The sequence below is a fragment of the Balaenoptera musculus genome, chromosome 9 (assembly GCF_009873245.2).
Source record: "Balaenoptera musculus isolate JJ_BM4_2016_0621 chromosome 9, mBalMus1.pri.v3, whole genome shotgun sequence".
Taxonomy (NCBI): Eukaryota; Metazoa; Chordata; class Mammalia; order Artiodactyla; family Balaenopteridae; genus Balaenoptera; species Balaenoptera musculus.
In genome coordinates, this window is record NC_045793.1 from 97651521 (window position 1) to 97677155 (window position 25635).

The window sequence follows — 25635 nt, forward strand, 5'->3', positions numbered from 1 at the left end:
TAATAATGAAAGGCATTTAATATACCACATGTGATCTATGATACTGAGGCATGTTTCTAATATTTTCAACTCCCACTTTTGAACCCTGGATCGTAAAATGTCAGTTTTTCTGTACACATTCCTGACAGCACTTTCGACTGAGCAACTGCTGAAGTCGGTGGAAAGACAAGCCTGGAGGGCGGATAGGTTGCCGAGGAGGCAAGGCTCTTCCCATCATCACCCCCTCACCTCCTCCTTGACCGCCCCCCCAGCCCCTTCACGGGGCCTCCTGTGGATACAGCGTCTTTTGCCCAAGCCTCCCAACAAGCAGTATAAACGCTGCCTCGCCTGTAAAAGACCAGCGACTGGTAAGTATTTCTTCATACGACAGGCTGGAAACAGCAGAGTCGAGCAGCCTTCAGAAAGCCCTGTGGAGCCGCTGCCGACGGAGCGTCTCCCTGGCCTTCCCGCTGTGCCAGGGGGCAGAGGCCACCGTCGGTGAAGCGCTGGCTGCTTCACGTGGGTGTCATTTAGCTTAGCTTCATCTTTGCTGAATGCAACTTTACCAAAACTGGGAGTAGCAGAACCTTGTCTCATCAGGTATTACTAAATCCCTGGATTGGTGAGTGGGGACCGGTTGGAAGGAAGAGAAGGAGGGGGAAGCCAAATCTAGAAAAATGGGATAAATGACAGTAAAATCAGTGATTTATTTTAAAGTCGTACAGGTCTTGTCAGTATAATTCAGCACAGTCTCTTAAACGTTCATTAACAGTAGAATCATATACCTACTTACTCCAGAACCTGATGGCTACACGCTCAATGCAGAATGCTGATGCTGGCTTTCACACTCTGGCCACCTCACCTGTCCAGGGCCTGCTTTTACCGTATCTTCAGCTAACCTATACACTGGCCAGATGGCAGATCATCTTCCTGGAGCAGAGCTCACACCTCCCCGGCTGAGGCCTGTTTTCATGTTTTTTCTGTTTGCACGGCAGTCTCCATCACGTCTGCAATCTTAGATCTCAAAGCCCATGAGGTCAGCAGTCCCCCAAGAGGAGGAGTGAGCTGACTGGCCTCCCGGATTCCCCCGATCGGTCTCTCTCCCGCCTCGTTTTAGCACCGCTGCTTGGAACTCTCCTAGTCCAGTATTACGTGAGCAGAGACCATACAGCAGCTTAGTAGAGGTGCATGGGAGCCCTACTGCCATTTGCTGGCTGTGATCGCTCTTCTGCAGTCTTGACAAATCTATAATTCTTACAATTCTAGTGAAGCCCTGTCTCCAGTCACTGCTGGGCTGACTCCTATGGGGTGTGCTGGGAACACGTGCTCAAACGGTGAGTCCATGGCTGAATCACAGTGATTACTGGACACACAGGAAGTAGTGGGCTGCAGGTATACAGCATTGCTTCGAGAAAAGAAAGGACAACGTCTACTGCAAGCACCGGGTTCTGGCCTGTTCACGATCAACCATAAAGGCATTAAGAAGTACATGGAAATACGCTTAACTGGAAAAAATACCCAAGATGGTGACTTTCAAACAGAAATCAAGGATCTTTTCACTACATAATACTATTTCCTGTCAGTTGGGTTAGGAAAGCCTCTTCATACAAACTGTTACTTGCTTTTACTTCAGAACAGAAGGTCCACTCAGGCCCCGGTTTTCTGTGGCTTGGCCATAGCAAGAAAAAAATCCAGCAAACACTGAAAGTAAGTAAAAGCTGTTATAGAACAGCCAGGTATGAGGCACTATATAAAGTGACATGTACACAACAGAACGGTACGTAATGGTTAAAGAATAAAGCAGCACAAGAAAGACTGTATAGATCGTAATATTTATCAATAAAAGCTCTCAGGGAAAGACCTACTTTTTCACTTCATGGTCTATTCAAAGAGCATATTTTTTAAAGAAAGAAATTACAGGACAGAAATAACTTCCAAAACGATGAAAGGCCTTGTACTCTATACTGGCACATTTAAGCTTAATCTTTTCTGAGAGGCTCCCCTCCAATGAATATTAAGAATACAGTAAAGGAGCTCATAAATGTCCTTTATTACAACTGCATTTAAGCCTAGGAATACTGAGGGGGTTAAACTGGCCTTTTCAAAGCAAAGGTGACAGATTTCTGGGTTTTTGTAGGCTCTGGTGCTCAGAGGGAAGGAAGATCTTTGTCCCCTTGCAAGACTAATAAAACCTACAGGTAAGATTCTCTAGTATGTGGTTAAGTTGTGTGGAAAGAAGATGTGTAAGGGCCTGTTAGCTTTAAACTAACTTTCCTATGTTTCACGTGCTTTTGTACATATAAATATTTTAAGCTTTCAAAATGTTTGGATTAAAGCAGTTATTTTGTAAATCTTCAGTCAGGCAGACAGTTGGTAACTAAATAAAAGAAGAAAATAAAACAACAATGAAGCAAAAAAAAAAAAAAATTCCAAGTGCTTTAGATACGTCCACAAGCTACTTAACATAGAGCAACCAAACAGAAGTGCTTGTTCTCCCGCGGCATTCTGAGGTTAACAATTAATTAAAAACCTTTTTGGTACTAGAAAACCTTCTCATTGATAGGGCTGAAAACTGGGGTAGAGGGGAGAAGAGGAAAAGAGATGAGAAATCAACATTATTAATACTGATTGCTTTCATTCTGTGCTTTGCTTCTATACAGAGAGCTTTCAAATTTTTATAAATTATAGTAACTTTCTGATGAAATTAAAAACTTCAGCAGGGTTCACTGTGGTCAAATTAGAATGATCCTGAGATCACTATATGCCCACACGTGCAGCCAGCCCGACCTGGGGGCTGGCCTGCAGCCACGGGGGCGCGCATGGGGAGGGGGGAGGCCAGGCTCGGAGGGGCTGGTCTTTGATCACCTTCACTCCTTTTTCAGCTCGTTGCTGTTCTCCCCACTGGGCTTGAACAAGGGAATCTGCTGGCCATCCTTGAGCTCTAAGAAGACCTCCTGAAGGTTCCACCTGAGAGAAACCAAAAGTATAGTCTCTAGTCAACGGAACACTGAGGCAAAAGACATGGTTTAAAAGGAAAAAAGCAGTTGTTAGGAATGTCTTAGGTTTTTTAAACACTATTTTATGTTAGCAGTATGTTAACGTTTTAACCTTTTGTTCCAGGCTCACGTTATTTAACCAGCATCACCATCAAGGCAAGTTTAACAATGAATGGCTGACCCCAGGGAAGGGAAGGAGCAGCTCACGCCTCCCCTTTTCCTAATCCGCCCCCCCCACCCCGCCCGGACCGTCAGCTCCTGGCTGGCAGCCGGCCAGCTCCTCCACTAATCCCAGGCTCAGGGGTCAGTGAGCCCGGGGGAGCCAGGCAGGGGCTGCCTGCTCCTTTTGTCCTTGAGAATTAGAACACATCCCGGCTAAACAGCAAACATCTCTGAGAGAGGCTTCCCGTGGGGGAAGTGAGTGAGTGTAGCTACCGGCAACCAGACAAGAAAAGCCAATTAATGGGGTAGAGAGCTTATTTAAAGAATGTGAGGAATAATTCTGGAACAGGAACCCATGCCTCTATTCATTTGTAACGACGGAGGCAGCAGCGTTGGAAGCTGTGACATAGCATCAAGTTATGGCAGACCTAGACCACTACAACTGTAACGTTCTTCAAATTCAGTAGCGTGCACTGGATAAAATGTCTGGACTGAGCTTAAGAGCCCAAGTAGTGGCATGCTGTCCAAGCTGTGAAACTTCTCAAGCTTTGAAAAACTAATTCTTACTGCCACAATCATATAACTACAATTGAAAATGGAAATCGTTTCCATCAGAAGGTTCTCCTCCTGCTGCCTGATTCCCACCCACTTTCCCATCATACCTCTTAAAGGGGGCATCTCTGGATGAGCTGACATAGAGATAGCCCTCTGACTTGGGTCCAGAGACAGGAATCTTCAACTGGGGGTATAAAATGAGAGACGTAAGTGGATACAGTGCTGTCCTCTCAAGAGATAACCTGTAAAATCCAGTGATTATCCACAGAACCTGGTTGTTTTTGAACTGGAGCCTAGCTGAAGAATTCACCTTATTTTCCATCTGGCTCCCTTAAAATGCCCTGCCCCTCTTTGGATGGCCTGGTGAGGTCAATGGCAGTGCTCCTATCTGGCAAGGAGACCTTATGTGCCAAACTCAATGCTCTGAGTACTTGCAATGATTATTTTAAAATACACGGTTAAAGAAGAACTACCGATATATGCAACAACATGGATGAAGGTCAAAAACATGTAGAGTGAAAGAGCCTTACCCAAGAGTATATAATGCATGATTCCATGTCTTAGACCAAACTAGGTTGGGAAAAAAATGTCAGAAAGTGCCTCTGCTGGAGCTGGGGGGATGTGAGAGGACCAACTGGGAAGGGCATGAGGCAGCTCTCAGGTGATGGGAACAGTCTACATGTAGGTAGGGGCTTGAGTTGCACAGGTGGATGCATTTGTTAAAATTCATCAGGACAGTTAGATGTGTACCTTTCACAGAATGTAAATTTTACCTCAAAAAAATATATTAAGCTCTAGTTAATGATATATATGGCTTATGTATTTAAAGGTGAAGTGTATGGATATTTGAAAATAATAAGATAGGTTCAAGAACAGATAAGGTAGAGCTAGACAAACAGGTATGGGATAAAGCACATTGAGCAAAACATTAGTTACAGAATCCAGGTAGCAGATATATGGGTTCCACAGCATAAATTCTTTGATCTTTTCTGTATGTTTGAAACTTTCATAATAAAATAGAAAAAAAAAAAAAACCCAAAAAACAAAAAAGAGTCCACTGTTTAAAAGGGGGGAACTATTTCTAGCAAATTGGTCCATACTCTGACCTGGACCATAAAGCAGTTCTAAGAGGAGAGTTGACGGCAACACACACCCTCCTCAAGAAATAAAAATCTCAATCTAACCTACCATCTAAAGGAGTCAGAAAAAGAACAAAGTCAGCAGAAGGAAGGAAATAATAAAGATCAGAGAGGAAATAAATAGATCAAAAAAACAACAGAAAAGATCAGTATAACCAAGAGCTGGTTTTTTGAAAAGATAAACAAAATCAACAAACCTCTAAGCCAGGCTCACCAAGAAATAGAGAGGACCCCGATAAAATAAGAAATGAAAGAGGAGGAATAACAACAGTTATCACAGAGATACAGAATCATAAGAGAATAGTATGAACAGTTATATGCCAACAAATTGGACAACACAGAAGAAATGGACGAGCTTCCAGAAACATACAGCCTGCCAAGACTGAATCAAGAAGAAACAGATAATTTGAACAGACTGATCACTGCAAGCGAAACAATCTGTAATTTAAAAATCCCCTGCAAACAAAGTCCAGGACCAGACGGCTTCACTGGGGAATTCTACCAAACATACAAAGTATTCTAAAAAAAACTGAAGAGGAGGGAACACCTCCAAATTCATTCTATGAGGTCACCAGCACCCAAAACCAAATAAAGACACTACCAAAAAAAGATAATTACAAGCCAATATCTCTGATGAATATAGGTGCAAAAAAACCCTCAACAAAATATTAGCAAAGCGAATCCAACAATACATAAAGAGGACCACACACCATGATCAAGTGGGATTCATTCCAGGGTCACAAGGACGCTTGAACATATACAAATCAATCAACTGTGATACACCACATTAACAAAAACCACACGATCACCACAATAGATGCAGAAAAAGCAGTTGATAAAAATTCAACAACCATTCATGATAAAACCTTTCACCAAAGTAGGTATAGAGGGAACACATCTCAGCATAATAAAGACCACTTATGACAAACCCACAGCCAACATAATGCTCAACAGTAAAAAGCTGAAAGCCTTCCTGCTAAATTCAGGAACAAGACAAGGCTGCTCAGTCCCACCACTTCTATTCAACACAGTGTACTGCAAGTCTCTGCCACAGCAATCACACACATACACACACACACACACAAAGAAAAAGTATGTAAATTGGAAGGAAAGAGGTAAAACTGTCGCTATTTGCAGATGACCTGATACTCTATATTATAGAGAACCCGAAAACCACCACACAAAAACTATTAGGAGTAATAAATGAATTCAGCAAGGTAGCAGGATACAAGGTTAATTTGTAGACATCTGTTGCATTTCTTTACACTAATAATGAAATATCAGAAAGAGAAAGTAAAACAGTCCCATTTAAACTCACTTCAAAAAACATAAAATACTCTAGGAATAAACTTAACCAAGGGGGTGAAACACCTATATGCTGACAACTATAAAACACTGATAAAGGAAACTGAAAAGGATTCAAAGAAATGGAAAAATATCCCACACTCTTGGATTGGAAAAATATTGTTAAAATGACCATACTACCAAAAGCAATCTACAGATTTTGTGCAATCCCTATCAAATTACCCATGACATTTTTCACAAAACTAGAATAATCCTAAAATTTATATGGAACCACAAAAGACCCAGAATTGCCAAAGCAACCCTGAGAAAAATGAACAAAGCTGGAGGTATAACACTTCCAGACTTCAGGCTATACTACAAAGCCTCAAAACACCATGGTATTGGCACCAAAAGAAAAAGATAAATCAATGGAACAGAATAGAGAGCCCAGAAATAAACTCACACACCTATGGTCAATTAATCTACAACAAAGGAGGCAAGAATATACCACAGAGAAAAGACAGTCTCTTCAACAAGTGGTGCTGGGAAAGCTGGACAGCTACATGTAAATAAATGATATTAGAACATTCCCTCACACTATATACAAAAATAAAATCAAAATGATTTAAAGACCTAAATATAAGACATGATACCATAAAGTACCTAGAAGACTACGTAGGCAAAACATTCTTTGACATAAATTGTAGCAATATTTTCTTAGATCAGTCTCCCAAGGCAAAAGAAATAAAAGCAAAAATAAACAAATGGGACCTAATCAAACTTAAAAGCCTGTACACAGCAAAGGAAACCATCAACAAAACAAAAGGATAACCTACAGAATGGGAGAAAATATTTGCAAACGATGCAACCGACGAGGGGTTAATACCCAAAATATACAAACAGCTCATACAACTCAATAGCAAAAAAACGAACAACCCAACCAAAAAATGGGCAGAAGACCTAAATAGACACTTTTCCAAAGAAGACCTACAGATGGCCAACAAGCATATGAAAAGATGCTCAATATTGCTAATCATTAGAGAAATACAAATCAAAACCACAATGAGGTATCACACCAGTCAGAATGGCTATCATCAAAAAATCTACAAATAATAAATGCTAGAAAGGGTATGGAGAAAAACGAACCCTCCTACACTGTTTGTGGGAATGTAAATTGGTGCAGCCACTATGGAGAACAGTGTGAAGGTTCCTTAAAAAACTAAAAATAGAGCTCCCATACGATCCAGCAATCCCACTCCTGGGTATATATATGGAAAAAATAAAAACTGTAATTCAAACAGATACATGCACCCCAATGTTCATAGCAGCTCTATTTATAATAGCCAAGACATGGAAACAACCCACGGGCCCATCAGCAGACAATTGGCTTAAGAAGATATGGTATGTATACATACATACATACACAAACACACACACACACACACACACACACACACACAATGGACTATTACTCAGCTATGAAAAAGAATGAAATATTGCCATTTGCAGCAACATGGCTGGACCTAGAGAATATTATGCTTAGTGAAATAAGTCATACAGAGAAAGACAAACACTATACGATATCACTTATATGTGGAATCTAAAAAATAATAAAAATGAATTTATTTACAGACATAGAAAACAAATTTATGGTTACCAAAGGGGAAGGGGTAAATTAGGAGTATGGGATTAACAGATACATACTACTATATATAAAATAGATAAGCAACAAGGATTTACTGTATAGCACAAGGAACTATATTCAATATCTTGTAATAACCTGTAATGGAATATAATCTGCAAGAACAAACGACTGAATCACTATACGTCAATTAAATTTTTTTTAAAAAATCATCAATTATCCTTATCAGAATACTTGAGCACGAATTGTTTTTGTAGTTACGGGGGAAATATCTCTAATAAAACTATTTCCATTAAAAATAATAAAAACAACAACAAAAAATAAACTAGGTCAGATCAGCTCACTTTTGTCCTCCAAATACTTCAGGGCTTCTGCTTGTCACCATGAAGTGCACACACCTCACAAGACGACGTCACAGTCCTCTGGTTGCCTCAGCCCGTTCTCCCTGCCCACACCCTCCCTGGGCAGCTGCACCTCCGCGGAGGACACACTGGCAGGGAGCACAGCCACGTGCCTTCGTGTACAGCTGTTCGCGGGGCCCCCCTGTCATCACAACCACCACCCAGTCCACTAACCTATCCCTCCCAGGCCTCTGCTAAGGCATTTGCTTCACCCTGCCTTATGCTGGAATTTGAAACTATCAACTCCCTGAAAGCCTTCTGCATCTCTGCATTCCCCACACAACTGAGAATCATTCCTCCAACTCAAAACATATTAAACAGAAGAAAACAACACTTCTTATATTCAGTTGAACTATAAAAGAAGATAAGATACAGCTGAAACAATGGACTGGCATTCCATGGAAGCAATGGAAATAAGCTTTAAAACTAGAGTTTAGGTGTATTTCAAGTTCAAAGCTGAAATACTGGCAAACCACCACTCATCATTTCTCTACAACCTCCCGTTCAAGATGGCGACCTGAGCACAAACAGGGCTTTCCGTGCCACATCAATTCCCCAGAAAGAAAGAAAACTATATGAAAATAAATTAATCCATAATGCTTTTATAAATGGTGCTAGGTACCACCTAGCGGCAGTTGTACATAGTGGATTTTCCCATCCCACATCTTTCTCCAGCGTCCTCCAAGACCCCTTCCGGAGGACGGCAGCCCCTCCTCCGCTCAGTAGGCACCCGGCCTGCAGTTCGCAGGGGGAGCACGTTACCTTTGCATCGGCAATGTCCACGAAGTTGTACTTGTCAGTGAGTCGGAGGTAGTGAACGTTGAGAGGAGTGCCCAGAGCTTCCAGCGCCTCAGGGTGACTGCGCAGATGCTCCAATGCCCACTGGTAATAGGAAGCCCTGGAAAAAGCTTCTAAGGGGGAAGGAAAATGGTTCTGTTTTTTTTTTTTTAATTGAACTTGGTCAGGTATACTCTCCCTAGAAAGCGAGATGATGTAATTCATGTACAACATGGAAACCGAAACATGAAATTCATGGGTGGAATTATTATTAGGGACCACCTACTCTGAACTGTCCATTTTAGAGACTCCAAAACCAAAACATAGGAAGTCAGCATCTGCAGGGATGTGGCAGGTGACCTTGAGCAAGGTATTGGACCTTTCTGTGCCTCAATTTCTTCATCTCTTATTTCCTCACCTCATTCGTTGCCTCTTTTCTTCATCTAAGGGGTCTGATCAGATCTTCTCTAACTTTTCTTTCAGTTCTAAGTCCTCTGGTTCCATGACTTGCTCAAAGTGATATAGCTAATCCGAGGCAGAGCTGGGGCCAGAATCTACGACTTGACTTCTGAACATTGCTCCTTCCACTAAGAGGAATGTCCTGATAAACCAGCATAAAATAGACCACAACAACAAAACCCTCAGGCCACGCAACAGGACATGAAAACGCTAACTTGTCAAGTTTATAGATGTATGCCAACATTTCATGTAGATAAAGCTTACAAACTGCTCTCAGCCTCAGGTATCCTTGGCCCAAAGGCTACTAGGAACTCCAGGAAGCACCTCCCTGAAAGTGTACGGTAGGATAAGCGGCCCCAAGGAGAGCAAAGGACGGTGAGCTTCCCAAGTAAGGTTTTTTGTTCGGCAACAAGAAAGACTTCCCTCTGCAGGCCCAGCCACAGGAATGGACTGGAAAGGCGGCTCGAGCCTGCAGAGGCCAAGGAGAACGCCCCTCCCGTGCTGCTTCCCGGGAAAGGGGAAAGGGGGTGCTGCGGGCATGAACGAGGTGCCAGCCCTGAGGGCAGCAGAGGCTGGGTCCAGGCGGTTCATCTTCACTGCGCGATTTCTCAGTATCCCACAAGCTGTGAGATTAACGTTTACAACATCCTCGCACACAGGCACTAATATTACCCCTCGTCACATCGATAACCGAGGCCCAGGAAGAAGCCAGACCCCCCCACAAGCCCACACAGCTAGTGTAGAGCCGCAGCTGGCTGCAGAGCCCACCGGACTATCGCTTTCCGCCGACCCCAGCCTCCTAAAGGGGAGAGGCTGCCAGGCCCCTGACCCGACAGTGTGCTCGTTCCTGCCATGTCCTGCCTCCGTCCCCGTGGCAGAGCGGAGGGGCGGCCGAGTTGCTCCGGTCTGAATCATCCCCGGGAACGCTCATCTCCGGCCACCTCCAGACTCGGAGACCTCTGGGCCCGCCCTGAAGGCAGGTGGGGAGGACGGGCGGAGGGGCCACGGCCGTTTGCCCGGCTGCGGGTGGAGCGCACGTCCGGGCGGGAAGTCGCAGTGCTGCGGGGTCAAGGTGAGGAGCCAAGCTGGGCGGGCGTAAAAGGTCTCCACAGAGAGTCAGTCCAGAAAACACTGCCGCCGCTGCTTCGCAGCCAGTAGCATGGAAATGCCCTTAAATGTCTCGCTGCTCACAATGACTGCGGCCTGTCTTTACAAATTCAAATTTGGGTGCAGAGGGCTGGAAGCTGCGTCTGCCAGGATTCTGCCAGCCTGGACACGGCTTTTATTTTCTGCTCTTGCCAGAGTCCGCTGCGCAAGGTCCTGTCCTCCACTAAATCAACAGCAGAGAATGGCAAGGCAAACAGGCCGAGGACACTTGAGAAAGAGCCAGTTTTCCACACCTGTGAACCATCTGGTGTGCCCCTTCCCTCTGTTCTTTCTATAATCTCAGAAATCTTGATGGATCTACTGCATGTGCACTGGAGTGAAAGCCCATCTTGCTTTTCTGAGGCTTCTTATGCAAATGGGTCCTACTCCTTTGATTTGTTCTTGTGGCTCCTGGGAAAACTGGGATTACAGGATAAGAAGGAAGCTATAGCCAATGGAACTGCGTACTGGCTTCTAAAAATAGTCCTTTCCTTCTTTCTCTAACCTGCTGAAAGCATCTGAAGTATTTCCTTTGATGGAGGAATGGGGGGCAAGAGAACTAGGAGGCGGCCCTGCCTCGGGCGCTTCACTGGATACTTACTCTGTATCAGGTAGTACAAAAGGGCGCAGCCCCCGCTAGCCGCCACGCCGGTAAAAAAGACCTGTTTCCCCAGAAGCACTGACATCCTGCTTCCTAGAGACTGAAAAACAAAAGATGTGAGTTTACGGTTAGATCCAGGTTCGTGCCAAGCGCCTCCGCCTGGATTGGGCCCCACAGGGAAAGGAAAGCTAAGGAGGAAGCCAGCAAGGAGGCGAGGCCGCCTTCCCTTTCAGAACGCCGGGGCCACTCCTGGAGCCCAGGCCGAAGTGCCCTCCCAAGGGTGGCCCGCATCCAGGACCCAGGCCATGGGGGCGAGGGCTGAGCACAGAGCCGGCATTCAGCCCTGCTGTCCTGAGGGACAGAACGCAGCCTGTGTGCCAAGTCCCGCACGGCCAGGAAGTACAACCACTTTGTCTCACGCCGGCTGGTAAACAGGAAGCTTACCCTTTTGTGCAATAGCTGGGCTTGTAAGCCTCCGAAAGGGCCGGAGCGCTCACTGGCTGCTTTCTTTCATATTTTGGAAAACGTCCCACCCCCTGGATGAGGACACCGTGGTCCTGGCTTTCAGGCTGAATGAAGAGACGGAGAGGAAGGAGACAGCTCAGCACATGCAGGGCGCCCACCCCGCCGGCCTGAACTCCCGTCCCCTGAAGGCCAAGGCCAGGTGGGACTAGAGGCAGCACGCGGGTCTCGGTGGCACCAATTACTCTCCTTCCCGGTGGCCTTTCGACCACCGCGCGCACCTAGGCCTTGCTGGAGCGTGCTGGACACCTGGCCATAGAGCAGAGGCGGCCACGGGCTGAGAGGACTCACGGTTCACGTGCGCGCCGGGCCCCACAAGTCACACAGATGAGCAGACCCTGAGACGTGAGGGACACGCGGCTCAGCCGACGGGCAGCTCCAGCCTGGCTCCAGCTAACTCCACCACGTGGGCCAGGCCTGGATGGATCTTCCGATTTTGCAAGAGGTCTTTTATGTAAAATGGCCTGAATTCTAAATGTTGACAGCCAATTAAAAATAAAAAAAGACCTCACAGAATACGCCTGTGAGTCAGGTTCTCTGTGGGCTTCCAGCTGGCTCTGGCCACCCAGGCTGCATCCGGGCATCCTCACCCGAGGTGAGGTAATTCCTCTGCCCTCTCTGCTGACATTTCTCAAAAAAATAAGAAATAAAAAAAAAAGATTTTGGGCAGAGATGGAAATTCCAGGTTTACATAAAGGAAAAGATAACCATAAGTATGTATGTCCCCGTTTGCATATTTAACCTTAGATTGTATGTGCTTCTTTAGAAAACAAAGCCTTTGATGTGACCTAAAGGGGTGTGCAGTGCAGAACTAGGGATAATGCTAGTGCCTCCACTGGCTGATCTGAGTCAAGGCAAACACATTCTCACTATCTGCTTCTCCACTTTCTAGAATACGGAGAGTAAGAACAACTGCCTACCTATCATTTCTGAAACCTGAAGGGAAGTGAATCCTGAAGGGAAGAAGGCCTGTTGGAGAAAGTTCCTCACGTGGATACTCTTTCTGGGAACTGATCATTAAACACACCCTCTGACAGGGCTAAAGTTGACCAGTTCTACACAGAAGTATCATCAAATCCAGCGTTTAGATAAATCGAATTAAAGAGGGTGAAGTTTCAGATCATCCCTGTATTATTTACTTATATACTGTTTTGTTCAACTAAGAAAAAGATGCCAAACCCCCAAATCAGTGTTCTCCAGCTGCTGTGGGAGTTTCGGCTGTGCTGCATAGTAGGTAAGAGTATTTCTCAAAGTTGAGGGTCAAGTCAATTGCAGTGATGTGATCTGGGAAAAGCCATTTAGTCTCATAAGGAAAACGAGCAGAGCACCTCCGAAGAATGCAGTAGTCAGATCTTGCTTAACTTGAAGGAGAGCCCAACAGGGTGGGGCAGCAAGCCAGCAGGAGTTACGCACGGCTCCCCGCACGGCTGTAGCTGCTAAAGGGAGCGTGAGAGACGAGGGAAAGGTCGTCCTAAACAACTCAGACACGAGCCACCCCATCCCCTCACGTGGCCTTGCAGCCACAAGTGAGCACTGAAGACCAGGCGAACCCACAACTATCTGGGGAGCGACGTTCATCTACTGTCTAACTTGAGGACACCCCGGAGGCTTCTGATGGGGAACTTGGCCCCGGAACAACCATTACCTTTTGCCACTTCGTAGCCCAGCTTCCTTGAAAATCATCAAAGGAAAGTTGCCCTACAATCAAACAAAAACTTTACATTAAAATCACTTTTTCAGGGACTTGCGTGGCGGCCCAGTGGTTAGGACTCCGCACTCTCACTGCTGAGGGGCCTGGGTTCAATCCCTGGTTGGGGAACTAAGATCCCACAAGCCGCGCGGCGCAGCCAAAAAATAAATAAATAAAATCACTTTTTCAAACCCAATTCTCTCTGGTTTCTAGTTTTACACAGCCAAGATTTCTTACCAGTCTAAGCTTTACAGCATGAAAGAAGTTGAGTTTAAGTTCTGAAAGGAGCCTTATCTATATAGGGCCCTGGTTGTTCCCTCTTACTCTTCTGCCATATTAAGAAGAAAAAACAAAGCCTGCTGGTTTCCTGTCTGTGTACCGTGCATGTTTTGCTGCAGCAACCAGAAAACTGGTGTGGGCGGGAGATGGTGTGGGACCGCAGCACACATAATGGGACCAGTCCACAGACACCGACACAAGGTGCTATCCATGTAAGCTGTACTCCAGTGGACTAAAACAGCATCTCAGGGTTAGAAAGAAACAACAGTATATTAAGTGCCTATGTAGCCTTTTATGATACTGATAATAGCTAACACTCCTATCTCTTGCTATTACGTGCCTGGTGATATTCTAAGCGCTGCGCATATAAGAGTTCACTGAATTCTCACAACAACCCCATGAAGTAGGAACTACTGTTATCATCCCCATTTTACAGACCAGTAAACTGAGACACAGAAAGGTTAAGTAACACGCCCAGAGTCACACAAATAAGTGTGTAAGTGGCAGACCTGGGATTCAGACCCAGGCAGTCCAGCTCCAGGGCTGTGCCCTCACCCACCATTACACACTGACTAAGATCTGTGATTTCAGAGACACTGAGATGTGAAGAAAAAAAAAAATGTCTTGGCATTACAATATATTCATAACGTTCAGTGCAAAAGGCCTTGTCAGGTATGCCTTCCCTGCTATTTTTCCAGACAGAAGCGTGGCAGGTATTCACACCTTTGCTCTTCCTTTAGCTTATTAGCAAATGGTTGTTGAAGACCTGCCCCGGGTCAGACAGACGGTGCTGGGGATACAGACAATTCACACAAATTCCAACACAGACGAGGCCACGGAGCACAACCGCACAGTCAGGCACACCACACACACACACACACACACACACACACACACACACACACACACACACACACACACACACACACACACACACACACACACACACACACACACACACACACACACACACACACACACACACACACCACTCACAGGGTAAACGGCCTAGACGCACACACTCATTAAGACGGGTTTCCAGCCGTTGGAAGCTGTATAACGAGCCTTGTTCTAATTTGCACCAAGGCGCCCACGGGCGAGCAGCCCGGTCGGTGTGCCCCCATGTGTGCACCAAGAGAGGAAGCAGCACCCAGGAAGTGGCCGGCCCTGCCTGGCGGGGATGAGCAAAGGTTTCACAGAGGAAACCGACTCTGAGCAGAAAGAGGGGAAGGGGTGGGGAGCGGGCTTCAGGTCTGCAGAGCCGCAAGCAGAGGCCGACCAGAGGGGCAGAAACGAGAGCTGCAGAGGCACGGGGGGCGGAAGGGGAGCCACAGGAAATGCGTCTAGAAATAGAGGCGGCTACTGCTCAGAAAGGCCCTCTACCCTGCGCTGCTGGGTCTACTCTGCAGGTGAGGAGCTGCAGGTGGGAGGAGAGGCATGCGGCACGACCAGCCAGGTGACTTCTGCGACAACACGGCCAAGAGCTCAGACCAGTGTAGTAAGAGTGGGTCAAGAGGGTGGTTTCTTAAAATATTTAGGATCGTTCTTAGGTATTTGCTAATTTGTACACCAACTTCTTCCAAAAAGGACGATGGGGCTAACAAGGACATGCATGTCAGAAGAGAAGTAAATAAATGGATGAGGAAAGGAAAGACAAATGGAAAATAATTTTAAGAAGAGAAACACAGCTGGGGTAAAGTCAGTGTCCCAAATTACACACTGTCACGCACTAGACATCTCCTCAAGGTGGCCACGGATCTGACGCTGAGCTCCCTATCTGCTCAGCAGAAAAGGCAGCCGCAGCATCTACAAGGTCCAGAGCATCCGTGGAGGAATACCACACCTGCTAATAACACACCAAGCCTGAGGAAGATTTCTTCCACAATGTTCAGAACGGGAATCTCTCAAGTGGCTGGTGTTACAAACAGCATCCCCAGGTTTTTTTCTTTAAGTTCGTAACTTTCAAATGACTATTTTTTTAATAACATTTCATAATGAAAACCACAATCACAGTCCACGAAAAAAACATAAACAGAATTTTACAAGCGTCCCAAGCAGTGAGGACTCAGTAGGAAGCTCTGCTGGGCCACCTTGACTCCGTGGAGAGGTAAGGCAGTCGTGATCGACCTGCTCTCCATGTGCCAAAGCGGGGTGAAGGGACTGGGGTGGGAGGCGAGAAAGGGGGCTCAGTCTCTACTCCTTTTTAACCAGCTTCAGTTTACCTGCTCCGTCAGCTGGCTTTTGAATAGAGTGTTCAGCAGGCCCTAATCTCACAGAAAAAATTCAAAAAGGTGCTGTGAAACTAGAGATAGACTTTAGGCTACCTCTAAGAATGTGACATTTTAAAACTAAGCTTTTGATAAGAACTGGAAATATTTAAACTTGATGTGAAAATCTGCTAGAAACTTCAATTCAATTAGTCTACTACACAGCCAATTAAGAAAAGAATTTTTTTGCTTTACCGTTAACCAAGAGGAAAGGGTCGCGACCCATTTTGAAAATTAAGGGACTGGTTAGCCACAGGAAGATGGAACAAAGTACAGGCAAGGTCTCTCCATAAAGCAGTCCTAAGTAGCTCTGCTCTGATATACGAAGGGTGACTTCAGCCTCCAAAGGCCAATGGTCTACAAGCTTTTTTCAAAGTACTGAATCCCTTTCTAGAGCCAAAGGACAATCTGTTAGACAGCTGCGGGAGCTGGCACAGGGCTGGAGGGCCCTCCTGGCTGCCTCCCCTTGAGTCCCCGACCAGATGAAGGAGGTCTACAGAATATCACTAGGGCGATGAACAGAAGCACCCCTGAGGGTTCCAGCCACAGGCAGGATCTGACCTGGGAAGAGTAGAAGCAGTACCGTGGTGCAATCTCAACCTCTGTGCACATCAGAATCACCTGAGCAGCAGCTCAGGGTCACGGAGCTATTCCACACCAGAGCTATGACATGCATCTGTCTGACACCGGAGGCCCTGGTCTTTCCACTGAGTGACGAAACACACATTACAGACCACAGATTTCAGAACAATCAGCTTCTCATACAAGGGATACGTGCTGTCCAAAAACCACTCCAAAAGTTCACAGGTGCCACTGTATCCCCAAGTCATAATTTCAGGGGTCAAGACAGAACAAAGAGACATAAAATCCACTCAGAAGGAGAAGGAGAGATAGGTCTTCCCTATTTGTTGAATGACACTGCCCACAGCTACTGCCACTCTTAAAGACTACACATCCTTCCAGCCTTTATAAAATGAAACCATGACGGGGAGGGAGGGCAGAGGAGGGGAGGGAATCAGGCTTAAGAAAACAGACATGAAAAAATTAAGGCAGTAAGAATTAAAATTAGAGCGAAAGAATAAGGAAGGAATAAAGCCAAAAAGACCAATAGAGGAAAAAACAGAATTTAAGAAGTAGGAATAGCAAAAAAGAAATAAAACAGGGCTAAACTTTAAAAGAATGAAATGTATTATATTTGAGATAAGGGAGACAAAAAAGGCTAATAACAAAACCCAAAAGTATAACAGCATGCAAGTAAATGTGATAAAAGATTTTTTTAAAAACTAAACATAAATATTCTCACCAAAAATAAATAAATAAATAAATAAATGTTAAGGGATGGATTTGTTAACTAACTTGTTAGAGGGAATCCTTTCACAGTGTTTACGTTACGTATATCAAATCACCACAATTGTATACTTTAAATATCTTACAATTTTATTTGTCAATTATACCTCAGTAAAAATGAAAAAAATAAAAAGGTGATTATGTTAAAATGAGGCCAGTAGGGTAGAGCTCTAATCCATTATGACTAGTGTCCTCATATGAAGAGGAAGAGACGCCAGGGATGCAGGTGCACAGAGAAAACCATGGGAAGAAGGAGACCACCTGCAAGCCAAGGAGAGAGGCCTCAGAAGAAACCAACCTGCCAACACCCTGGTCTCCAACTCCCAGTCTCCAGAACTGTGAGAAAATAAATTTCTGTTGTTGAAGCCCCTTCCCCCAAATTAAAAGACTAAGAAGGTAAGCATTTAAAAAATTAAGCATAAAAACATTAGTGCCAGCTTACCAGTTTTGGCTCTGAAGTCTTAGAATAACCGAAGGCTTCTAGAGGGATAATCTCTATTCTGAATTCAGGATAATCACAGGCAAGCACCCTGGCACGAGTCAACTTTCCCCCTTGGTTAAGCTGAGTTAAGAATGTTGAGGGCAGGTGATGGTGGTGGGATGAACTGGGAGACTGGGATTGACATATATACACTAATACGTATAAAATAGATAACTAATAAGAACCTGCTGTATAAAAAATAAATAAAATTTTAAAAATAGAGTTTAAAATAAAGGCAGTTAATTGTAAAAAACAAAAAAACACCTACAAAGACACACACCAGAAAAGACAGAAAGTAGAGCCTACTTTGAAAAATAACAATTTACTCAAATCTGGGAGAAATTTCCACTAATTACAGTGTGAATGAAGACAGAGGCACACTCCAGTGGCCAACTGCAGCCCCGCCTCTGAAGGGTAAGAGCACAGCTGCCAGGAAGTGCGTGGGAAGAGGGTGCGGCAGCCCTTCGCCCCTCTCCACCCCAGCCCAAAGTTCCTGGGTCTGTAGCAATGAGGAAACAGGTGAGCCCTGACAGCCACTCGCCCTACCCCATCCGGAGGTTCTTTTTCTATATCCATTCCGAGACTACAATCCTAATCAGTACAACCCCACAGTAAGTAGACACAGGACTGGCAGTGGCAACAATTCACTCCAAGAAATAAAATAATATGGAAAAGAGCATTGATCTAGGGGCTTCCCTGGTGGTGCAGTGGTTAGGAATCCGCCTGCCAATGCAGGGGACACAGGTTCGAGCCCTGGTCTGGGAAGATCCCACATGCCGCGGAGCAACTGGGCCCGTGAGCCACAACTACTGAGCCTGCGCGTCTGGAGCCTGTGCTCCGCAACAAGAGAGGCCGCAACAGTGAGAGGCCTGCGCACCGCGATGAAGAGTGGCCCCCGCTCGCCGCAACTAGAGAAAGCCCTCGCACAGAAACGAAGACCCAACACAGCCAAAAATAAATAAATAAATAAATAAAAATTTTTTTAAAAAAAAGAGCATTGATCTAGACACATAATTAGTTATTGAAAGACACTGCCTGCAAGAACCAAGTACAACAGGAATAAAGAGACATCATGCTAAGAAGGAAATGGGAAAAACTCAGATAAGCAGATTTCAAGGAAACTTGAAAATGCAACAGCAGACCTGACATTAGCATTGGAGAAAAACAGCAGAATTAACACGGCAGAAAAGCTGAATTCTTAATGAGGAAGTTACATTCAAGAAGTTTTCCCATAATGTGGAATGAAAGAGCAAAAATAGAGAAAATGACAAATGCCAATTTTATAGAATTAAGATCTAGCAAACCTGATCATTGTAATTGCTGTTAAATGGAAGAAGAGACAAAACAAAATTATACTAGAAGAAAACTTGACAGAGTTGAAAAAAGACAAAACTGCACACACACCATGTTCCAGATCCATTCACCATCCCTCACTGGCAAAAACTTTACATTACATGAAAAAAAAAAAAAAGAGAAGAATCCAGTGCCCTAAAAAGGTATACCCATAAAGGACAATGAATTCCCAAAGACAATGGAATAATAACAATAAATTCCTGAGAAGCACAGAATGTGATCCAAAAACACTGTAACTGGGAATTCCCTGGCGGTCCAGTGGTTAGGAGTTGGTGCTTTCACTGCCGGGGACCGGGGTTCGATCCCTGGTCGGGGAACTAAGATCCCTCAAGCCCCCTCCCCACCCTCCCAAAAAAACCAAAACAACAACTCTATAACCAATCAAACTGTGTGAAGACAGAGGAAGGCATTATAAATTTGGAAAGAACTCAGGTATTATATAATCTACATAGCCCTTCCTGAAACATTAGTTAAGATATACAACATTTCATCAAAAGATAAATCCAAACTCCCTAGAAATAATGGTATGTTATGACTAACAGCACGCACTGAGACCAATTAAATTAATTAGATCTAAATAATTATTGTTTATACAGTTACAAAATGAATGAAAACATCTAAAACTTTTTTAAAGAAATAAATTTATAATATGGCCTAAAATTCCACATAATAAATATAAAATATAAGTAAAATCATGCTGAAGGCCTCATTCATCGTAACTGGGGTAAAAGTACTATTATTTTCCTTGATGTTGATAGAGAAATTAATAGAATTAAAAGCATGATGCAAATTCACTACAGGAAATAAAAGCCTTAGCCATAGGAACAATATCACATCAATTAAAATAATAAACGTGAAGGATTTAGACTCTCATATTGTGGTAGGTAGGTTCCCAATTTGTCCCTCAGTGAACCACACCTCCCGGTGTTTACACCCCCTCACATGAACCTGGGCTGGCACTAGGACTCATTTCAGCCAACAGAATGAGGCCAAACTGATGCTGTGGCAGTTCCATGCCTCAGCCTGAAGGAGGCCTGGCCTTCCACTAGCACTCTTGGGAGTTCCAAGCTGTCATCTAAGAAGTGTGGTTACCCTGCCCTGCTACAGAGATCACATAAAAAGACTAAGTGAAGAGGCCACTTGGTAAGGGAGAGGACTGACACTAGATGATAGAGAGATAGACAGTAGATAGACAGACACACATGCCCCACGGTTCCAAGATCCCAGTTGAGCCCAGCCATCCTTCATGGGCATTCCAGTCTAAGTGAGCCACCAGATGACTACAGTCCCAGCAGAATAACCATGGAACAGAAGAACCATCCAGCTGTTTCAACCATACATCATGAGACTTAACAAAATGGTTCTAAGTTTAAAGCCACTAAGTTTTGAGATGGTTTGTTATGCAGCCATAGAAAACCAAAACATCTTTTAAAAGCTTTTCCAGGGACTCACCTGGTGGCCCAGTGGTTAAGAATCTGCCTGCCAATGCAGGGAACACGGGTTCAAGCCCTGGTCTGGGAATACCCTACATGCTGCAGAGCAACTAAGCCCGTGTGCCACAACTACTGAACCTGCGCTCTAAAGCCCGCATTCCACAACTACTGAAGCCCATGCGCCTAGAGCCCGTGCTCCGCAACAAGAGAAGCCACTGCAACGAGAAGCCTGCGCACCGCAACAAAGGGTAGCCCCCGCTCACCACAACTAGAGATAGCCCGCGTGCAGCAACAAAGACCCAACGCAGAAAGACATTAATTAATTAATTAATTAATTAAAAGCTTTTCTAAAAGGATTTTTTAAAAAAACAACTCCTTCAAATATACGTCACTTCTAAGAGCAAAAATTTAAAAAGCTATGAAAGGCTTAAAAATGGAAGACTTGGCATATTCATACAAGAACAAAGCAGAGTGGAAATATTCAAAGAGTAGAATTCAAGGCAAAAAGCATTAGTTGGGATAAAAATAGACAAAAATATAATAGTTATAAAAATTAATGGCAAACAACATAACACTAAAATATACAGCCATAAACAACTAAAGAAAAAATATTTTTTAAAAAATTGGAAACAACCAGAGTAGGAGACCAACATATCATTTTCCATCTTTTACAAATCCAATCAACAAAAAGCAATCAAGAGGGAATTTGAATAATTTTTTTTAACCTTGCAAGATTCAGCATATGTGTGTGTGTGTGTACGTGTGTATGCGTGTATGCGTGTATACCTATTTGAACACAGTGAGATTTTCCAGTGTCTAACAGGCAGCATTCGTCCCATAAGGCTTTTTGTAAACATTCCCCTGTTCTCACCACCCAATCCTGTGACTACTTCCTGGAGAATAAATCTGTACAACTCTTGAGAGGGTAAAGCAAGTGTAGATCAGTAATTATGTATCTTAAACCAATTAATCTGAATCACTGTGGAAATTCATCTCATACTACTACAAGTGGCTGTTATCCTTAATTTTGAAGATTAAAATGGTAAAATTTTGACAGAGTTTTAAATAAGATGGGAGAACTTAAATCAGCTTAATGCCATTTTCAGTAAGACTAAAACAAACTAAAAACGTTAACAGTTGTTATCCATTCAGTCAACAAATATTTGTCAACTGCATCCAAAATACCAGGCACCATGTGTGCATTGGAAATACATCAGAGAACAAGACAGTTGTTCGTGGATTTTACACTGTAGTGGGTGGAGACAAACAATAAACAATAAGACTGTTTTAGTTAGTGATAAATACTTTGGAAAAAATAGTATCCAGAGAATGAGAAGACAAGCCACAGACTAGGAGAAAATATTTGCAAAAGACGTATCTGATAAAGGACTTTTATCCAAAATATACAAAGAACTCATGAAACTCAATAAGAACACAATAAGAAAATGAATCACCTAATTAAAAATGGGCAAAAAATCTGGACAGTTCAACAAAAACATAAAGATGACATAAGCATATGACAAGATACTCAATGTCAAATGTTACTAGGAAATTACAAATTAAAACAACAATGAGATACCATTAGGCACCTATTAGAACTGCTAAAATCCAAAACACTGACAACACTAAACGCTGGATATGGAGCAACCACTGCCGGTGAGAGTGTACATCCACTATGGAGGACGATTTTGCAGTTGCTTACAAAACTAACCTACTCACCTACTTACATACATGTGACATGCTAGGAAGTGAAAGGGGGAAAGAGCAGTTTTAGCTATGGAGTGAGGGAACGCCTCTCTGCCAAGATCTGAGTTGAGACTGAAGGAGTAATCTGAACACCCAGGGAAGGGCAAGTAAACCAGGCTAAGGCCCTAAAGCAGCCACTGGCTTGGTCTGTTCAAGCAGCAGAAAGCAGGCTAGTGTGGTAAATGAGGGCGGGCAGCGTCTTCACCACACAGATCTTTATAGGGTATGGTGTTGAGTTTGAATTTAATTCCAGGTATAATGAGAAACTGCTGAAGATTTCAATCAGGGGATGACATGCTCTGGCTTGGTTTTTTGTTTTGGGGGTTTCTTTTGGTTTCTCTAGAAAGGGCAAGAAGGAAGCAGGAAGTCCAGTTAGAAGTCTTCGGTGGTAGTCCACACCAAAGCTGATGGCAGTTGGACTAGCTGGTAGCAGTGGAGACGCAAAGAAGTGAACACATGTCCGATATGAAGCACAATAACAAGGGTGAAGGACAAGGCACGTAGCAGAGTGATTTCACAGAATTTATCATTATCCTTAAACCTCCTCACAAATATTTTGAGCATTCAAGACTACAATGCAGTTAGAATGTAGAAATGATAAAACAGTCTTGTAGAATAAGCTTTAAATAGTAAACTAGGATTTCTAAATCTCATGATGTCTCATCTGTTTGAACAAAATACGTTTCAAGGCCATTCTCTTAAAGATGTGAAAACACAGCAAGAAGATATTCAGTATTTTCTGGCATCCAAAACTTCATATAATAGACTCTGATTCGTAACTATTTTGCAAGTGAGTATGAGTAAGGCAAACCCTATTAAACATTTACTTCAGCATTTCTACTGAAAGCCTCCATTTTAGAAAAAGAATTTAGAAAAGTAAAACAATTCGGTATCAGTGATTAGATTTAGAATCTGGGAGGCTTGTGGTTGACTCTACTATCCCTGAAACCCTCCCTTTGTTTGACTCAACTCTCTACCTATTCTCCTTTTACCTCTCTGGCCAGTCCTCTTAAGTTCCTTACTGCAATCTGTAGTTCTCTACCTGTCTTATATTCCCCCTTATTCTATGTTACGGGCTGAACTGCCTCCCCCTCCACCCACCACAAAATTCATATGTTGAAGCCCTAATACCCAGTATCTCAGAATGTAACTGTATTTGAAAATAAGGTCTTTAAAGAGGTAATTAAGTTACAGTGAGGTCTTTAGGGTAGGCCCTAATCCAATTATGACTGGTGTCCTTATAAGAGGAAATTTGCACAGAGACATGTGGGCAAACAGAGAAAGGACCACGTGAAGACAAAGGGAGAAGATGGCCATCTTCAAGCAAAGGAGAGAGGCCTCAGAAGAAACCAAAATTGATGACACCTCTAGAATTGTGAGGAAATACATTTCTGTTGTTTAAGCCACCCGGTCTGTTGTATTTTGTCGTGACAGCCATAGCAAACTAATACACATTATGTCCCCACTTGACCCCCAACTTCCGTCCCCATCCCAATCTTCACCTAAGATCTTATTCAATGACTTGAATTTAGGTCTGCTAAGATGATTCCCAAATCTCTATATCTAGGCCAGGCATCCCTTCTGTGCTTAAACTAAACCTCTATTAAATACTTACACATATCCCCAAGTGAGCTCCTTCCCCTACCTTCCCCTCCGCCGTGCCAGCTCTCCCCTTCCTGCATTCCCTACTGCGGTGGATAGAACCAATCCAGGTGCCTAAGTAAAGTACCTGGGAGTCATCGTCATAAAAACAAAAATAGCTACCACATAATTACTAAACATGTGAGAGCTTTACATGCATCTCCACAAAGAAACGAGAACTCTCATATACTGCTGCTGGAGTATAAGTTAGTAAAAGCACCATAAACTACTGTTTGACAATATCTATTAAAGTGTACACGTGCATACCCAATAACCCAGAAACCCCACTCCAAAATATATAGAAAAACATACATACGTACATACATCAAAAAGCACACAGAAGATGTTCCTAGCCATGTTATTTATAATAGGCCCCAAATAAGAATATCCTCAATGACGGAATGGAGAACAAAACAACTGTCGTATGTTCGCACAATGACACACAGTACAGCAATGAAAATGAACAAGTGAGAATAAACCTTAGAAACACCATATTGGGCAAGAGAAGTCTGGATCCCAAATACTGCACACTGAATAATTCTCTGTACATAAAATATTTTTCCTCCCCAAAGGGGGGGGGGGCGTGGGTAAAAAACACACAACACAGAATGTCATCACCAATAAGGCAGAGTAAGAGACCCCCGCCGCCATCTCCCAACAAAGAACAATCAGACAGCTATCCGTGAATGAAAATCGCTCCTGGAGAGCTCAGGAGTCCACTTAAGAAGACGCATCCGCCACACAGTGGATGAAACAGCCTGAGGAAAACTGCACAAAAAAGGTAAGCAGACAGTTTGGCTCTGCCTTCACCAGCCCACCCCCAGGCCAGCGCTGCTCAGTGCCAAGAGGGAACTCCCCCACGCGAGAGAGTTCTCCTTGCCAGGAAAAGGAAAGCAGGGAGTGACTAGCTTCCCCAGCCTTTCAGGGCATTGCACACAGGACCTGCTGCAGTTTCACCCCACCAGAGGCAAGCAAAGCTGACACGTATGGAGAGAGCTCGGAACAGGAAGAAGGGCCGGGGCTACCAATATCAGCCATGTGGCAGGAGTAACACAGCTCCCAGTGGCCTGCTCTGCAGAGGATCCCAGCAGCTTTCACCAGCAACAGGCCTGGTGGACACTGCAGAACTGGCAGCCTTCATCACTGAGGACCTCACTGCGCACCCCAGCAGACTGCTCCATAGAGGACCCCAGTAGCTTTCACAGCTGAAGAAACCAAAAGGCAGCACAGCCTGCTGTAGACCCCCTGCAGATTTCACTGCTGAGATTTTCACCCACAGGTTTTCACTTTGACAACAGGGCTGGAGTCCCTCCCCATTCCTTCCCCCCGACTTCCCGCTTGAGCCCAGGATCCTCACCAGCAGCCAACTCAGGCTGCTGCAGCTGCGTGCAAGCAAGACGCCAGCCTAGGCCCCTGCAGCTGACCCCCACCGATGTGCCTGCCCCTGTGGCCCTTGCAGCCACACATGTGCACACCAACAGCTAAGGCCCACATAAGACTCTGACTCCTGTCACTGCTCTGCACAGCTGCACATGCTGGCAGCCAGCCCCTGCAGGCCACTGGCACCAACTCCCATCACAGGTCTCCAACGCCATGCACATGCCTGCGGCAAGCCCCTGAAGCCACACAAGTGTATGGTGACAGCCCAGGTCCCCGGAGCTGCTCAGGCACCCAGAGCAGGCCCCAACTCCTGTCACTGACCTGCACCTCACGTGTGCCCAAGACAGTCCCGGCA

At 44.4% G+C, this 25635-nt stretch overlaps 1 protein-coding gene across 6 annotated transcripts in view; it reads right to left on the reverse strand.

The window, feature by feature from the left end:
- Positions 1-666: 666 nt before the first annotated feature.
- LOC118900788 (cytochrome c oxidase assembly factor 1 homolog) overlaps positions 667-25635 on the reverse strand; it is a 90248-nt gene continuing 65279 nt past the window's right edge. For 4 of the 6 annotated variants that reach the window (XM_036863544.1, XM_036863543.1, XM_036863538.1 and 1 more), the window contains 5 exons: positions 13309-13361; positions 11142-11241; positions 8921-9069; positions 3800-3876; positions 667-2946 (listed from right to left, as the gene is read on the reverse strand). In XM_036863544.1, the coding sequence (XP_036719439.1) occupies positions 2847-2946; positions 3800-3876; positions 8921-9069; positions 11142-11226 (411 nt within the window). In that variant the 5' untranslated portion in view covers positions 11227-11241; positions 13309-13361 and the 3' untranslated portion in view covers positions 667-2846. Of the gene's footprint in view, positions 2947-3799; positions 3877-8920; positions 9070-11141; positions 11242-11585; positions 11928-11954; positions 13276-13308; positions 13362-25635 lie in introns of those variants that run through there. The other 2 variants (XM_036863541.1, XM_036863540.1) reach the window with 2 other exon arrangements.